The sequence below is a fragment of the Centruroides sculpturatus genome, unplaced genomic scaffold, assembly GCF_000671375.1.
Source record: "Centruroides sculpturatus isolate CEXI.00-Female unplaced genomic scaffold, Cexi_2.0 scaffold613, whole genome shotgun sequence".
In the NCBI taxonomy this organism is placed as follows: domain Eukaryota; kingdom Metazoa; phylum Arthropoda; class Arachnida; order Scorpiones; family Buthidae; genus Centruroides; species Centruroides sculpturatus.
This window is the reverse complement of record NW_019384835.1, coordinates 300304-319772: the sequence shown is the minus strand read 5'-3', so window position 1 is coordinate 319772 and position 19469 is coordinate 300304. Positions and strand designations below refer to the sequence as shown.

At 28.4% G+C, this 19469-nt stretch overlaps 1 protein-coding gene across 1 annotated transcript in view; it reads right to left on the bottom strand.

The window, feature by feature from the left end:
- LOC111630198 (TBC1 domain family member 22B-like) overlaps window positions 1-14013 on the bottom strand; it is a 41127-nt gene extending 27114 nt beyond the window's left edge. The window contains exons 1-5 of the mRNA XM_023374260.1: window positions 13853-14013; window positions 6364-6582; window positions 4575-4645; window positions 4351-4479; window positions 1265-1334 (exon numbers count right to left, since the gene is read on the bottom strand). Of these exons, the coding sequence (XP_023230028.1) occupies window positions 1265-1334; window positions 4351-4479; window positions 4575-4645; window positions 6364-6582; window positions 13853-13877 (514 nt within the window). The 5' untranslated portion in view covers window positions 13878-14013. The remainder of the gene's footprint in view (window positions 1-1264; window positions 1335-4350; window positions 4480-4574; window positions 4646-6363; window positions 6583-13852) is intronic.
- Between the last annotated feature and the right edge of the window lie 5456 nt (window positions 14014-19469).

Sequence of the window (19469 nt, the reverse complement as noted above, 5' to 3'; positions counted from 1 at the left end):
ACCGGATATACGTCACTCTCGTCTAAGTTCGACTTGGGAAATTTTTTTGTTCAATAATAAATGTAAATTCTTCTTCCTGGAAAAAATAAGACATTCCCTGAAAATAAGACCTAGCGCATTTTTCAGAGCAAAAATTAATATAAGACACTGTCTTATTTTCGGGGGAAACACGGTATATACATATAACTTGTATACAGGCAAAAATAAAGTTAGATAAAAGAAATTAATTTAAAATAATCAGTAATATATTATTGTATACAAATAAATGTTAAAAAACTATGTTATATTACCTTTTTAAGTCTTTTTATATGACTTAACAAATAAATAATAATGTAAATCATTAAAAAAATTGTTATTCAAATTTACTTTATTTAAAATACAGATTGATATTGAAAATAATTAAGATTATACAAAAAGTTATAATTATATTATATATTATACATAATATATAGGTTTACAAAATTTAAAAAACAGAAGAATAAGGAAAATACTGATATGATTTCAAAAAACTTAAAATTAAGAGTAAAAATTTAACAGACACTTTGACAAAGATGATCATCAAATGTAAAAGCAATTTGAAGCTATTTTGCAATAATTCCCGTGAAAATTCCACCATCATAACTAAATCATCAAAAATTAAATTCTAAACAACTGTATGACAAAAAACATGAAAAAAATACAAATTGCTACTTTCATTTTTTAAATCAGTTGCATTCTACAATTCAAACAAAATATTTTTATTAAAATTTTACATAAAAATTGACAAATGTCACATTATTATTCTTTATTATTCTAAATTTATAAATACATATAGCACAATCAAATAAGTAAACAAAAAATTGAAGTACTGCCTTCTATACATTGTTAATACATTAATAATATTCATATTATATATTTTTAAAAACTGAAATATTTCAAATTCATTTATCATCATCATATGGTCTTAAAATTTCATGTTTAAGAAAATATAGAACTTTCAGCATATTAATTTTTAAACTGAGATAAATTTGCTTTAATATTTTCATACTTATTTGATAATGAATAATGTAATAAAATGTTGCAAAGTGGGTATATTTTTAATTTCAAATTAATATCACTAAATAAATTATTCTGATCTGATCATCCAATTAACTTATCATTAATTTTTTTAACAATTTAAGAAAATATACTATTAAATAGCATTTCAAAAATCTGCCTCTTTTCAATATAGCAATATTCTGTAAGGATTTTTTGTTACATTTTTTAAACAACTTCAAAATTTTACTTACTTCCTGTACAATTTCCTGCTGAAATAATGGAACCAAAGGACTCATTCTTGGAACATCAATATGAATCTTAGAATAAAGAAAAATCAATATTTACAATACTCTTTCAAGACAAATATATAATAATACTATATACTATATAATTTCAAAAATCCTTCATAAGATATAGTTATTGACTTATATAATGTTTACACTAATTTGAAATTTTAATTAAAAATATTTGATAAATTTATAAACTAGAACAGTCCTGAAAGATAAATGTTAGAAATTGAATTTTTGATATCAAAAAGATAGTGAACATTTTTTTAAAATCAGAAGATTTTAATATTCAAAAACTCATTAAAATAATTTGTCAATAAAATATTTCAGCAACAAAGATATTACAAAACTATTAACATGTAAACATTTCCTACTACAACAGTTTTTATATAAAATTTTAAAAGTAAAAATTCTAATTGTTCTGCATTATATTATTTCTATAATTTTTCAGATATATGTATTATGAAAAAAGGAAAATGCTGAAGTATCATTATTAATATTTAAAATGAAAAAAGATCCTAAATATTTATAAAGCAACTTTATATGTATGGGAACCTGGACTTTTGTTATATTAAAAAGTTTTTGAGAGCAATTTATATCATACCAATTTAAATTCTAGTTTTTCATTCCAAGACAAAAATTTGATTTTTATTCCTAAACTGAATTTTGACATTTATCCAAGCATTATTAGTCATCTAAAACAGTTCTGCCAACCCATAATCATATAATTGATTATTGTCATTTGATAACAGTCAACTATTACCTGAGAACATCTCATTTTACATGTTCTCAATGCCGAAAGTGATGCTTTCCTGCAACCTTTTGTCTTCCCAGTTGTATACTACCAACTTTAATAAAACATTTTGAGCAGACTTTGTCTTCAATTTTATTAAATAATAATCTCCATCAGACAAAAATTTACAGATGAAAATTCTATATGTATCATCACCAGGGGCAGCTTTCTTAAAATCTACATTTTCCAGCACCTGTTTCTAGTAGATAAAAGCAATAACACCCCAAAAAAAGGTATGGATGGATGCAAGCAAGACATCTGTATGTAACCAGTTCCTTTTTTAGAAATTACTTGTAATTTTAATTGGATATATTTTGTGTTTTTTTAAAAGGACTTTTTTTAACTTCTGATGACAAGTAGCCTACAAAGAAAGGTCAGTCACCAAAAATGACAGAGAAAATAAATGGTGGTACTTTTTGGGCAGATTTTGTCTTCAATTTTATTAAATAATAATCTCCATCGGATGAAAATTTACAGGTTTAATATAACAATCAACAGTCCATTGAGGCAGTTGACACCCATTCCTCTGATGGTTACAGTCATCACCTGGTCCTCTAACAGATGCAGTCGCTAAATGGATTTATTAAGTGCCTCTTATTTGGATTAACGTCATTGTTGAAACAGAACACTTAATTGCCTCTTAATAGGCCTAACTTCATCACCAAAACCCAGGACAATTCTAGATTTCACCTCTACTTCCAGGAAAGGGAAGTTACCACATCTACTAGCAGACCAACTAAACTTCAGGTATTTACATCTACATGCAATATCATGTAAACTCTCTCTCTCACACAACCATCTACAGTGTATAAGTCAGTTATTTCAACATGGTACAATGTACATATATCATGTAATTCCTTTTTTCTTTTCAAATAAAGTTATTAGTTGTCAATTGGCATCTGAGTGATTCACTTCCAACTCACTGTCTCTCAGACCTCCTCCATCCCGAATCTGATCATCTACACACACAACCACTTGCAAGACCTAGCAACAACAACAACATGAATGTTAAACAAAAACAGCCCTAGTTGTTGTGCGGGTATCTTCTATCCTAATGTAGTCATTGCTGAAGCAAAGTCAACTCTTCGATCAAGTAGTGCAGAAGTCTAGTTTAAAGTTAAAATGTTTAATACTTTTCATTAATACAATTAAATTTACTATCCAAATAAATTATTTTTCTTAAATTTCTTTATTAAATTTTTCATTTTTTATTTATTTAAAATTATTTTTGTTATTATGTTCACTAGCTAACATCTTGTTATACTTGACAAAAAGAATACAATGAATGAATCAAAAATATTTATTATTTCAATAAATACAAGTAGCTGAACAACAGTTATTATTAGTTATTTGAAAACTGAAATATTTTCAAAGTAATGAAGAGGATGGGTCCCCAAAATAGCCAATATTGACTTCTAGGCATCATTAAGGCATTTTCAGAATTAAAAATTAGTTGAAGGTCAATTAAACATCATTGATGTAGTCTAATGGGTTATGTATATGACAGTTCTGGATATTGTAAATTTGTGTGTACTAAACAGATATTTCCTATGAAAACAACATGTGGATTAATTCTGGCTCACCAGATATATTACTATTATTACTGTATTAGCAAAAAAGGGGAGGTTAATAAAAAGTTGAGGAATCATTGAAGGGGTCAACAGTAAAAAAAGTTTGAGAACCCCTGATGTAGAATATAAAACTGATGAAGACCACACAGGAATATATCACTACAATAATAATAATAATGTATAATTAAATAAAGACAAATTGCTATTGTTAAATCATAAACAAACTATTCTATACGTAAATTGTTATTTCAAATAATTGTATCTTCAAATAGACAGCAATACAAAAAAATATATTTGTAATAACTATTACGTTTAAATTATCAAATGTAATTCTCATATGTAAAAATAATGAAGACAAAAATACTGATAGTATGAATGCACATTTCTGAAAGATGATATCAATAAAAAACATGTATAAAAGCTGAAAATAATTTAATGTTCAATTGAAAACATAAAAGTATTCAAAATTATTAACTGCAAATAAAATAAAAAATGTTAACAGTGTTAATAACTCCTTATGTCATCATCAATAATTAACACTGATTCTAATATGTAGCAATTCATATTATTAACTAAATTTACTCTAAAATAAAAATTAAATATCAGTGTTCATGTTAATAGATTTAATCAACAGTTAATCATTGTTTTAAAATGTTTATTTTAGAAACAAAATAATAAGTACCTGTCGATAAGTTTCCTGATACACATCTTCATATCGTGTATCATAATATTGGCGTATAAAATTAAAATATTCTACACGTTTCCTTTCTAGTGATGATTTTCTTCTGTCAGCATTAGCTGGTAAATAACCCTATAATAAATTAATTAAATTTCCATAATTCAATGAGAATTTTATTATTATTATTTTAACTTTAAATAAAAATAAAATTTTATTTAATGGTTTACCGATAAGAGTCTCCATGTATCAGGTCTTACAGGTGTAGGAATTCCCGACCAACTAAGTTTTCTCAAATCATCTAGAATAAAGCAATGAAATAATTAAAAATATTTATAACAAAATTCATAACTAACTATAAATTCATTACTCCAAAGGATTAATTATAAGTATATTCATGACTATTTTATTTGCATATAGTGTGTAATTAGATAAGGTAATTAGATAAGAAATTTAAAATATGTAGTCCATACAATTATAATATGGATAAATTTTTAGCATTTTTGTATATGTCTCTTATGAAAGTGTTATTGGCAATTAGTACAATCAAAATATAAACTATTTGTTTTTATCCAAATATTTGCTATAATAATAACTTTCTCTTTAGAAAATTATTATTAAGAATAAATATGTAACATTATTTTTATTTATTTGATAAAAAAAGTTTATTTGAATTTTAGTGAATTAACATATTCATTCATTTAAAAGCGAATGTGAGATCTGGAATTTTATTAACAAAAATTGTAATTAGTTCACTTTTGTTTATGTAACAAATTAGAAGAAAAAAACAATCTTAGCCGGGAGTGTGTAAACCTTCCTGTCATAACTATCAACATTCTATTGTTCTCACATAACTTGCAGCTCGACTTGCACAAGAGTTTATAGTTAGCATCCAAATTTTGTCACTTGTTTAGGTCCCTGGGACACCTATAACCTTTAGCTCATAGAAAATTTGATCACATGATGGAATTCCCCACAAAAAGCTATAAAAGACAGTTCTTACCCCCTCTCAGGGGAGTCTCTTATCGAAAGCCGGACTGACAACATCAAGTCAAATCTCTGAACTTGCTGCTATTCCGATCCTCTAATATCAATATCCATTCGTCGCCAGAGTCGTGAACTTTTATATTTGTGCTCATTTGGATCAAAGACACCTTTTATTGGACATTTAAGTGCCTACATGGATTAAATCGTCAAGGAAACCTATAAAGAGGTATGAAAAAAGACGTGTAAACTCTCTCTTGAGCTGTTAGGCGGTTTAATGTCGAGATTTGTGTTGTAGTTGTGTTAATTTGGTTTATTTTAATAAATTCTTGTTTTATTTGTTAAAATGGTAGACTCTTACTCGTATACAGCCTTCACCTTATCGTCGACCCCAAATACTCTCCCTCCACTCAATCAACATTTGAGAGTCCCAATCCTCGGGACCAGTAAAAATAAAAGAAACATTTAAGCCATCTTGACAGTGAGCAGATTTAACAACCTGTTGTCTGAATAGGGAGGTGCGACTGACCCTGACCTCCCTGGCGGTTCACACAAATATTCTAAATGTTTATCATTAGAATTTCACTATGCTCTAATAAAATGTTCAGGTAAAGTTCATCCAATGACAGCTTACATTATTGAATTTATAAATTTTGAATACATTCTTCTTTTATAGGAAAAAATTTTTTAATTTATTGTTGCAAATAATTCAAGAATTTTTTAAAGGTCAAACCAAATAATAAACTCCTAAAATACTAATGAAATTAGAAAATTAAGACATCTCAATAGTTAATTCTTTCTTTTCGCAAAAATATTGAATTATTTATTTAAATATTTTTTATTCTATTATGTAATACATATGAAAAATAAATTAATATAAAATCTAAACTTAGAGAATAATATGCTAATGTCTGTATTGGTTACAGATCATCTGTAACCAATACAGACATTTGTTTGTATTGGTTACAGATGGTTTGATTCACATAATGTTACATTAAAAAAAAACTAATTCTTAAAATAAAGTTTAAAATTTACCAAGATCTGTATTAGGACCCTTTAAAAGAGTAGAAAACTTTTCTAATCTTGCAATTTCTCTTTCTGTTACACCAGGTGAATTATGAGATTGAAGTGGTTCTCTAGTAGATACCCTCTGTGGATAGGAATGTGGCGTTTGTCTAATTCCTAGTCCTGGACCTTGAGGGTGCATATGTGAAATGACTGGAGGGGAAGGATGACGAGAAGGTGATGATGCATCTAAATATATATTCAAATATAAGAAAAAAGTTTTTGGACCTACATAAATTATTAATTTAGTATAAAATTCACATTTTAACTACAATAATTCACAGGCAATTTATGTAAAATATTTTAGGAAAGATTTTAATTCAATTTATACATTTAACTGTATTATTTATTCATTAATTTATAAACTGATTGAATAAAAAATTTAAAATTAAATAAAAGTTTGAAAATGGTTTAACAAACAAATATTCTTGGCAACTGCAAAATTTCATTACATGTTTTTAGCAGTGTTAAAAATTAACGATAAAAATATTTATAATGTAATATAAATAGTTATTTTTATTAAAAAATTAGACATGCTGTAAGAAAGTAATATGTTTTTAAATTTTTAAAAAATGTAAAAACGCTAGACAATTTTTTAAAATTGACTAATGGTTATAGCTTTTTTAACTTGGGAGTTTTAAAGAAAAAGTTACAGTGCAATGAAAGTGTTACTTGATATTATTTTAACCTTTCTCTCTTATCCTTTTATTACGAAATGTAATATAAAGAATACAATATTTTCTTTACTTAAAACCCCTAAGGAGAGTTTTGAAATTTTTTTTTTTGAATTTTTGGAATGTTTTTTAAGTCCCCAAATTTTTTCAAAATTTTTTGCCAGCACAAAAAATTTTTTATCGCGATTTTAATTAGCCTTTGATAAGGCTCGATTAAGGCTTAAATGTTTTTTAATGGGATTTTTTTACCAAAATTAATTAATCGTTCTAAAGTTGTAGTGAATGGATTTGACTTAGCTGAAGTTATTTAAAGCTGCTTTCTGATGTCAAAAATGACCTCCGATAGTTTTTTAATTTTTTTAATTAATAGATTTTATTTTATATAAATTTAATTAATTAGGGGGGTCGGAAATCGCAATAAAATTTTTAATTTTTTAAAAATATTTAAAAATATAGGCCTAATTAATATTCATCCTACTTTAAACCCCTGTCCTCCTGAGACATCTATGAGAATGCCCCGGGAAATCCGACTCCAGCTGTTCTCAAGGTCATCCAGCTGTGTAAACAATGACTCATCAGTGTCAAATTTCACAGAAAGGCAAGACAAAGGAAAATAAAATTTGAAGCTTTTTCTTCAAAATTAATGCATTTCTTTGTTTTTTTTCAGTTTTAAGTATTTTTTATGCTTAATTACATTATAATTAAAAACAGGTGGGCGTTAAGAGGTTAAAGTCAAAGATGAAGTGACTCATCATCTGCAATTTCTATTAAGTTGCCATCAGCACAATCTAATGCCTAAATGGATCTCCATTAAGTACATCTCCTTTCCACTATGTATCAGACCCTACTCTTCTGAAGGTAGAATGCAAATTATTGGCTAAGCTCATCACTGAAGAAAGAAAGGAGGTTGATTCTTCAGAACTTTTTCTTTATCTTGCCCATATGGCTTTCACCAATAGATGTGATCCTTTGGTTTTGTACGAACAGTTAGTAAAGGTTTATGCTATCTCATTCAAACAGTCACTTGTAATGAAAGAAAAAATGAACAAGAAGTTTCTCTGGATCCTATGATACTCCAGTTACAAGTCAAATCTCTCAAGTAAGATTAGCTATCATAACTACTCAGATGTAACAGTCCCAGACAATATCCATCAATTTTTAGAATATAGACTTAAATATATACCACTTGTAAAAGTTCCAGTAAATCAGTTGATTCCATCTGTCATGGCAACAGCCAAAAGTTGTTAGAGGTCAAAACCTGATTTGGAAATAGTGGCCATTTCTAAACTTTATTCTACTTGGTATTCTTCTAACTCTACTTACACTCAACTTAATTTGAACCCAAATGGTGGTTAAGAGGAAATGTAAATAACTTGGTAAAGCAGTTTCTCCACAACAAAAGCCTAAACTATTGATTTCAGACAAGACCAAAAGATTTGGTCTGTGTTCAAATACATACTGTTGCTAGAGTAACTCAATTTTTAGAATAGTCTGGATCTACTTTATTGGTCAATGATCTTACTCATGCAAGCTTAAGAATAACTAGAAAGATTATTGTACAGCATAGTCTGACAGCCACAGTCACTGGTCTATATCTGCCTACAAACAGCCTCCCAAGGCTTTTCTTTGAAGTAAAATCACATAAGGCTGGCCAGCCCCTACGACAATTGGTTAACAAGCACACTCATCCTACATATTTCCTAGAAAAGGTCCTAGCCAGCTTATTTTCATCTCTAATCCCTTCCTCAGGTTTAGTAATCACTTCAGTGTTAAAGACCAAATTGATTATCAATGAACAATTGGAGCAATTTCTCCAAAAATGTATCAATTTTACAAAATTGATACATTTGCTATATACATCTGTTCCACACTTTAAAACTGTTATGCTTGCAAATATATTGTTGCTGGAAAATCCTTTACCCTCCAACAAATACTTGATATATGGGAAGCCCTCCTCTTGATTACAGAGCATAATTGATTTCTTGTATCTTTGTCTACATTGGACTTATTACACTGGTGTGTTTCCATTTAGCAAATAGAAGAGATCTTATTCAGAACAAGTAAAATGTCAAGGCCATTTTTGGGACAAGACTATGTCTCGATGACTCACTACTAAGTGGGATCACTTCAACACTCATGGCGGTCTCGTTCTCATTCTCCAATCTTCTTTTGTATCTCTGGTTTTAAGTGCGATCGTTCAAACTTCACTGGCCTCGGCAACGAGGTCGTCCACAATACATTTTCAGTGAAATTAACCTATCCAATATTGAAATTTCTCTCTGTTGTGTGTTTCCCCAGGTTGAATTTTTGTTGATGCTTAACAAAAATTTCCCATTTTTGAAAAAAATAATCATGGCTATTGTGTTGTCCGAAATTATTTTTTATTTTGCACAAACAAAATAAATACAGTTTAACCTGATTATAACGACAACCCTAATATAACGTCAAATTTTTATCGGTCCCACGATTTTACTATACTAGATAATGTTAAAAAACCCACTTGTAATGACATAAAACCCTGTTTTAACATCATATTTGACGCACTCTTAAATTTACAAAATTAAATTATAAATTTTATTTATCAAAGAAAATACTAAATGTTCAGTCCTAGAGTCAGAGTCCGCTTCCTAGAACGATTGTGGGTGGTACTGTCACCACCTGATTCGGTGGGGTGAGATGCGCCATCCCTTTAAACGATGTGACAGTGGGTTAGTCTGCATAGCTCTCATACTTGTGTTGTAGTTTAGCATCAAATCAGGTAAAATGGCTAGCTTAAAAAGGAAAGCGTTAACATTAGACTGCAAAGTAGAAATAATTAAAGCAGTTGAAAGTGGAAGAAAAAAGGCAGATGTATGCAGAGACTTTGGTTTAGCAAATTCTACAGGTCTCGTAAAACTTCATCGGAAATAATGAACAAAATCTACGACTTAGAAAATGACATTGATAAACAATTTTTAGGTGAAAAATGCCTACAATCTAAAATAACTGACTTTTTTTAAGTGAATATTTTTATTGTTTCTTTTTAATTGATATACATTAATTTAACCTAAAAGTGAAAGATATTGGACTTCATGTCTATTGATAGATAAGCAAGAAACGAGAAAATTATCATCCAGGCGTTAATAACACCTGGATGATAATTTTCTCATTTCTTGCTTAATTTAACTTTTTGTTGCCTTTTGATTCGACATTATTCTCAAAACCGAAAGTGCCGCCATTATCGAAACTTGACAAATAAAAATTTCTTATAAAAAATAATTTTTGAAATTTTTAATTACATCGTTGTAAATTTAGACATAATAATGTAAATAAAGTTGATTTAAATATTTAGTTTGCACTTTTATACATACGATATTAAATTAGATGAATTTTATAATAGATTCTTAAATAGACTTGATACTTTTATGGGACTGAAATTATGACCCCGCAGATAACGACACTCGGTTATAACGTCAAAAAATTGCCGGCCCCATGGATGACGTTATAAGCAAGTTAAACTGTATATTAAAAATGTAAAAACATAAATATAATAATAATTATGTTTCGGAAGTTAGTTTTAATATAAAATTATAACAACTAGTGCCATCTAATTTCAAAATCATTCCAATGCTGAAACGAGATATCTCGGGTCAACCAGTCAAGGTCAGCAGGTTGCGACCAGAGATATGCCGGGAATAACATGGGACAGGTAAATGGGTTTTATCAAAGATTTGTTTGTCAAAATTCAATTTTGCAACATTGCAAATTTTTTTATGTGCAAATGATTTAGGCATCAAATACTCTGTGCCAAATTGCAACTCCTGACATGTACTCCTTCATACCTCTAAGGCAATGGTTTCCAATTAGTGATAAGCGTACCCCTGGGAGTACGTGAAATTGCATGAAGGGGTACACGCGGCAATCTAAAATCGGTAAATTTAAAATTTAAATGCATGAGATGAAGCAATCAAAAAAAATAATGGGTAGACCATTAAAAATTCGGCAATTTACAACATGATGTCAAATGCACAAATTCGTTTATTTAAAACTAAAAATATTCTCAAAATTTCTTCAAAAAAATGCATTTGTGACAATACCTAAATGAAATTCTTACGCAAGAAACAAAAGTTGTACAATTAACACAATTTGTGTTAATTGTACAATTATCATTATTATCATGTCAGCGAAGTGGCAATAAAATATTTACTACCATTTTGCTCAACATACCTCTTAGTTTTCACGTTTTGTGGCCATGACAAACATGAAAACTAAACATCGTCACAGACTTCAATTCAAAGATGATTTGAGACTGAAGCTTACCAAAAAGCAACCGGATTTTACAAAGTTGTGCAAAGAAAGTCGTGCACATTTGTCACATTAAAATTAAATAACCTTATGTTATTTTCATTATTATTAGAACTATATTTTGTAATGGTAATAAATGTAATAAAAGGTAATAAATGTAAAAAAAACTTATTCTATTTATCACTAGCTGTCTACCCACAGCTTCGCCCACATTATGTCAAATTTTCTCATGGGAGTAAGATATTTTCTCACAGTAAAATGTAGCCTATGTCCATCTCCAACATGTAAGCTATCTCTGTGCCAAATTTTATTAAAACCTGTTCAGCAGTTTAGGGCTGTTTCACACTATGACCGACTGGACCGATTGGTTCGACCTGACCGATCCTATAATCAGACTGACTAGTAATAGAAGCATTCACATTGAGTATGATTATATGTCAATGGCTGATTCGTAAGGACCAATCGGAATGGGTGTTAGAAATTGTTTTAAGTTTTTCTAATTTTTAAAAATATTTTTGTAATCTACTTGGTTAAACTTTGCGGAAATTATCTTACTTCGTTTATAAATTCTTTCGAAAAGTCTAAATAATACCATTTTTTCTCATTATGTCGATAATGTTCTTTAATATATATATTAGTCATTTGTGTTCCCATATAAAATTTAAGCAGTTATGAAAGAAGTTAAGTACGAAGGAAAATTTAAATAAATTAGAAATATATATAATGTAAAGTTATGTTTGATTGATTTGATAGTTTTAATATATCCGAAGTCTGGTTGGTTGTAGTTTCGAAGCTCTCATTGGCTGTAGCTCACCGACTGCTTCGACCCGACTACAAATATTTAACTTTTTAAATTAAAACTGTCCGATTGGAATGACCAGTCGGTCGGCCGACTGCTGTTATCATGGCAACACGATTTGGAGTAGTACCAATTGGTCTAGTCGATCATAGTGTGAAACAGCCTTTAGATGTGAAAAGGTAACAGATAGAATTACCTTCAAATTTATAATATTAGTATGGATTAATATGAATTTTTGCTATAAGGGTAAGCAAGTTTGAGCTCTTTCTTGAAGTGGTACGCAGGAAAAACTAATTGGGAACCACTGCTCTAAGGTGTCCAGCCATTGATAGCAGTGCAATTTTATAAACAAGACATAGTCTTGTCAAAAATCAAAACAAAATATCTTTATTCTTATCTGTTTTTCCTGCTGTTTGCATCTTCCACTTCATCAGAATTTTGGCTGTAGATTATTAAAAATTAACTTATTATACTGGTGTAATAAGTCCTATTAATAGAAAAAGTCCAATGTAGACAAAGATACAAGAAATCAATAAAGTAAAGACAGAGGCAAAAAGAATTAATAGGAGCTACTACCAGAAAATTAGCATACTGTTTTCAAGAACATCACAACATTGATAATAATAATAGGATTACTACTGACCTTGCTAGAAAAAAATATTACAGAATGATTTTACATCTTTATGGTCTGAAGATTCCCTCCTTAAGTGATGTTTAAATCAGAGAACCATCTTTCTCTGGGAGTCATTATACATAACAATGTTAGAGCTCTGTAACAAATCCATTCTTGAACTACCAGAGGTATAGGTTACACTTTATAAAATATTAAAATAATTGCATATTTTTGCTTATTTATTTTTATTTTTAAGGTTGATATGTTACAATCATAACATCTATTTTGTGTCTGTTGAATTTTATGTAAAAACTATGCACTATGATTTAAAATAAATGTACTTTGTGTTTGAAATCTGTTAATGTACTTTTATAAAAATTGTAATTTGAATGGTATATGCTCAACCTGAAGATGGTATTTTGAAATGTCAAAAGTACTTGTTTATAATTAAAAAATCTTAGCAAGTAACAACTTTAATGCTAAAAGACAGTTTGCTTTATTCTTAATTTGAACTAACTTTTGTTTTCTTACTATTATATGAATGAGTGTCTGACAAGTATGACATAAGCAAATAATTAAGTTACTTTTTCATTTCATGCTAGTTCATAACCTAATCAATCATTTTACTTGGGAAACAATGCTATACTATTAAGTAATATGATAGAGTGACTAAGTATGCTGAAATGAAGTACAAATTTTGACCATAAAAAAAATAATGGAAAAGCTTGACCTTATTTACAAAATTTTGATTAACAAGAGAAGATTTTTCAAGAACAACATATACTTGTAAATTGGGGTTCATTCTGTATATTTTGTGATCAAGTTGTTGAAAATAAAACTAAAAATTGTAAATAAATACATTTGATAAGACTTGCATTTCTGGGTTCAAAGATTAAGTTAACAAGTTTTAAATATATATTTTAGTCATCCTCAAATTTCAAAACTAGTTTTACTAAAAGTAAAATTTTATATTTTAATTACATCCCATTTACAGTTTTAATATAGAAAGCAAGGACAAATAAAATAAAAAAATTATTCAATTTCTGAAATTCACTAATTAAGAAAAGCATGTATAATTAATCAATTTACCTTTTTGTATGGCCAATCTTTGCATTGCAGCTGCTCTGATTTCAGGTGAACTGCTTGGACTATTAATAGATCTTGAGCCATTCTTTGAATTCTCATGATTATATAATGAAAGTTTATTCAATTCACTGTGATTAGTTATAACGGAAATAGCTGTAGATTGGGCCACACGAGGCAAAATTTTCACATCTAAAATATATGTTTATAAAACAAATTAGTAAAATATTTATACACTAAAATTATATATTATAGAAAAAATATATCAATAAAAATGTATGGAATAAGCAATAATAATTTTAAAATTCACAGTTATATTTAAATTTATAAAATCAAAGTAGGTAAACATAAAATGTTAAAAATAAATAAATTTATCTGAATTGTTTTCTAAAATTTATATTATTATCTAAATGACTAATAAATTAGCTACTTAAATCGTACACTTCTGAAAAATATTTAGAAAATCCAATATTACAATTCACAAAAGTAAATCAATACTAATTTATTTTTCACATTCATATCTATATGGATGTTTTAAATATGTAAACAAAAGCAACATAACAGGTCAAAAAATTGGCTAGCACAATCTTCAGATAAGGCCCGAATTTCAGTTTAAATTTGATGATTTAGAAAGTAGGCAGCAATCATGAATATGATTAGTGGCAAGCAGAAAAAATGTTTTTGATTTTAATTATAATAAGTAGGAAAAAAATTGGTAACATGATGCCATATGTGCAATTTCTATGTCTATATGTAATGTTGCAACGCACCTATTTGTATCAAAAGATACTTTCACTCAGTCAATCTTGCACAAGTACTATCTATAGCCGTCAAAATCAAATGAAAACATTCACAAACATGCACTTCACATCTGTAGTCCATGTAGTGTGCAACATTGCATATACTACAGCATGGATTCAATACTATGAGCAGTGTTACCGTTTTGATAAAATTGTACTGAATTCAGTATGTTTTTATGAAATTCCATACATTAGTATCACTTTTCAAAAAATGGCTATTTTCAGTACAAAATCTAAAACTTGTGATCATGCAAAACTTTTATCATCAAAACATGGCTCTTTTATTCTCTTCCCCAATTCTTATGTACACCCCAGAGGCCTAGTGGTCATTAGTTTATTAAGATAAAGAAAAATGGAAAAGTAAGTATAGATAATAACAACAACTAAAACTACAACTACACTTAAACACCAATAAACCAGAAGTTTTTGCTGGTTTATTGGTGTTTAAGTGTAGTTGTTATTATTTATCTAAATTTACATAGTAGTATCATAAACTGTATGAAAAGTAAGTATAGTTTATGTAATTTAAGTAATTGAATTGATACAAATTAAGTAGTGTCTATTTACTTATTTTTGTATTTTTAATGAATGGCTATTTAGTGTTTGCAAAAAAATTATTTAAATTAAATTCTATTATTTAAATTAAATGGTTAAATAAAAATGAATTTAATATGAAATACAGATTTTTATTTAATGTTACATGTGACAATGACAGCTGTTTTTATTTATTTATATAATTTTTTTACTTTCTGAACAGTACTACAAATATATAAAGTTGTTTTTTAAAAGTTTTCATTTAAATGTCCTACTTTCCAGTAAGTTTTCTGTCAAGTCTTATTGCACTTTCAAATTTTCTTGTTGCAACACTGTCTGTGAGGTATTCTTCCCCCATCTAATATCAGAGACAGGAATGAGCAGTGCCTACCTTTCTATCTATTTACCCAATGGATAGCATTTAAAGGGTTGTGTATAGCAACTCTGTGGGAGATTAAGGCAACCTAATTCTATCCTTGTTTGCAAGAGCCATGAAAATCTAGAACTGTAGCCTTGCACCAGATAGGGAGATACAGATTGCCATGTATATTAGTGCAGAGATTGATGTAAATTTGAATTTTTGCTTTGAAAAACTCAATAAAAAATATTTTTACTGATATTTTTGGGTATGCATTGCCTATCTTGCATGCTCTGACAGCACACCTTTAAATATGATGATATATTAAAACAATGATACAATATAATGCAGAGTATGTAGAAGTATGCATGTACAGTACAAGCATGACTACATCAGGGAGTCATTATATATAAGAAGTTTGTGTAAAGGTCAATGAGGCACAAGTGGCAAAATTAACATGTTACCATTGATAACAGGTTCAATCAATCATATTAGTCAATTTTCAAGGCTAAAAGATTCAACAAGTAGAACAAGCAATCAACACAAATTGTCATCCCAATTATGCATTGATCTTAAGGCATCACAGTCTGTAATAAAATTGTAATAGAAATAAATAATACTTACCTTGAAGACAACATTATGAATCAAATTAAAATTATATGGAAGGATCAGGTTTTTCCAATTTGGATAAACAAATATTTAATATTTGTAAAAATTTTGAAGAATGTTTCCCACAGCAGTTAATATTAAATATGAACCAAAGATAAAATCATGTTTTATCTCTATACCAAGGAAATGGATTAGACATTTGCAGGCATATGATTATGATATGACATTTAAATTGAGATAAATAAGAATAAAGTTGTCTTCTGGAGTAAAATCTGTCCTGATAAAATCAGTAGAGATAAGGTTCTGATTAAATGAGTAAACCTTAAATTATGTCATATTGTTAAAAAACAACTTTAAAAAAGTTCTTTTAACTGTAAATTCTTCTGTTCTGTAACACAATGACCAGCAGCAGTTATCAGGAATCAGTACAAGTGTCTTTCTGTTGCAAAGAAATTTCTTCAACATTCTGAAAGCTGTTGATGAAAGTTGAAAAAAAAAAAAAAAAAGCCCAGAAATTTTGTATTCCAAAATCAAGCCTGTCAACAATCATTGCAGGTCATGCAAAAACTGAAAAATACTGTAAAAATTTTTGTAATATATTGAATTTCTAAGTTGCATTTTCTGGACACAGGTCGTAAAGAATAAAAGCAGAAATGGAGTTTTTGTTTGAAATGGTAAACCATTAAAACATTAATCCTATTTATTAAAAACTGATGTTGTATTGTATATTCTATACCTCATGCCTCACATACATTTTCCAGATCAAAAAAATGGACCAGGTTAACCACTTGCATATGATGATTTGGATACTTAGATTTTGACTAGCTTATGGTGGTTACTGCAATTCTCCATCAGTGGCTTCAGTGTCTGGATTCAACTATGAGCTTTCACAATCACAAGATTATCCTGTTCATTGACTCTTGGTTCATAAATTAGAAGGACTATCTTTGAAGAATATGAAGATGGTGTTTTTCTCTCTAAACTGCATAAGAAAGCTGTAGTCAATGAACCAGGGCATCATTTCTTGGCTAAAATATACATACATATACATAAGGACACAGACATCAACTTAGCAAAACTGAAATGAAATGTGTTTCAAGCTATATAGAGTCTGGACTGTATGTTGAGACAAAATGCTTGCCAATGCTATTTCCAACTGCTTTTGAAAAATAGGTTTTTCAACAAAAGTGGATGTTTATATCACTGAAAATACCAATAAAGAAAAGAGTGATTGAGAGGCTATATCCAGTATTGTACGGCTTCAATGATTTTGTGGAAGTTGATAAAGATTTGATTTTAACGGAAATAGGTAGAAAATGTTTGTACAGAATCATAGCAACCCACAACTGATGGAAAAAATGATGATGATGAAGTTAAGAAGCCAAAGAGAAGCAATGTGAATGCTGCATTGCAAACTCTGGAAGCACTCTTTCTGACATCAGAAGATGCCCATAACAACATAAAATTATTTATGGAAATTGAGTGTGCTGCTACAAAGGAACTCAAGAATCAAATGAAGCAAATAACTATTAAAAAATATTTCCCAAAAACTAAATAAAATTGATATACTGTAATTTATAATTGTACAAGATGTGTATAATCCAACCACAGATAAGAAGTCCTGAATGTTATTATACATAATTAATTAATTTGGAGAAATTAGTTGGAAGCAATATTAAGTAAATATATGTATGTTCACAATTTATTTTTATAATAAATTACCTTTGGAATTGTTTATTATACAAACTCGTAGACAGCAGCAAATCAATAATCAAATTAATTCAGTACAATTGAGCTCTATCATAAAGAAAATAAAATAACAAACAATAGCTTAAAATCAATGCTTAACAATGTACATTTAGTCTACTTTCCTCACCTGGCATGAAAATAGACTGTTCTTAGAAATCCGCCATCTGAGGATGTGTGATCCATCCTAATAACGAACCATCCTAATTAACAAACTGCTTAAATTTTGGTTCCTAGAACGTTTGTAATTAGGATGTTTACTATACCAATAATCAACTTCTCAATAACTTAAAAATCCAAAATAAGTAATCAGAACAGTCCAGCAAAAATGATTTAAAACATTAATATTTATTAAGCTTTACAGTTGTCTTTCATTCAAAATTAATTTAAATAAGACTTTATATTTTGTTTATTTTGTAAACAAATTTTACAACCATTTTATTACTATCAAATTCAAACATTTTAATAAAAGTTATCAGTTACAAATTCTATTAGTTTACAGAATGCAATTTATCATCCCTGTGATTATGTAATTTTCATCTAAAATGAGATGTGTTAAGGTAGCAGATAAAATTTGTTATTCCATCTCATCTGCTATGTTAAACCCTTAAGTATTAATAATCAAATATCTCAGAAGATAAATATTTTATTTATTAAGATTGCCGATAAAAATACTGTAAAAATTGCAAAAATCATTTATATATAAATCATTTTGACAAAGGATAGAAAAGTTATAATTTATCTCCTATAATTACCAGAAACATTCTATTCATTTAACAAATGCAATTAGATTAAAAAAACTATAATTTGATCTTTTTCTAAAAATCTTTAAAAACTGACAAGGAACCCTATAGCTTTGGAGAAACAGATTTTGATGATCTTTGGTGTAGAGGTAGTACACCATGTGAGTGTACTACCTGTAAAATACTAAAGTGCAATACTAAAATATAATCGAGAAAAACAAACTTAAACTTTTCTTTATCACTTTATATATAAGTTATGCGTGCTTCCTCTTGAGTGTCCTGTGGCTGAGTGGTAACGATCCTGACTCATACGCTTGAGTGATCAGGTTCAATTCTCTTGTGTATACTTTTTTTCCTTTCTTTTTTTTATTCATAAATACTTATAATGTATTTATTTATTTACTCATTCACTTATTTTAATTTAATTTCTACTATTCCACGTCTAATATTTTTACTTTTGTTGACAATAACGGTGAATTCTTGACACCTATGTGTCAACTTTCCCATCCAATTGTTATCACCAATGGTGAACTCTGATCTAACTCTCACTAGGAGCGTTTTTTTTCTATTGGAGTTCTTTTTCACTCACTCTTTAACAGTTCGTTTCTGAATTTTGTCACAAATAGACATATTTGTGCAGTGAAATTTATTTTGAAAAATTATTTTATAATTAAAAAATGTCATCAAGAGAAGCAAGTTCTTCACATTGTGACGAAAAAACTGTTGATGATAACTCTTTATACAGTGATGTATCGAAGCAGCGGCTAAAAGATGGAGTAGTGTATTATGAGAGTTTACTTTTCGAAAATAACTTAATTGCAATAATTACAAAT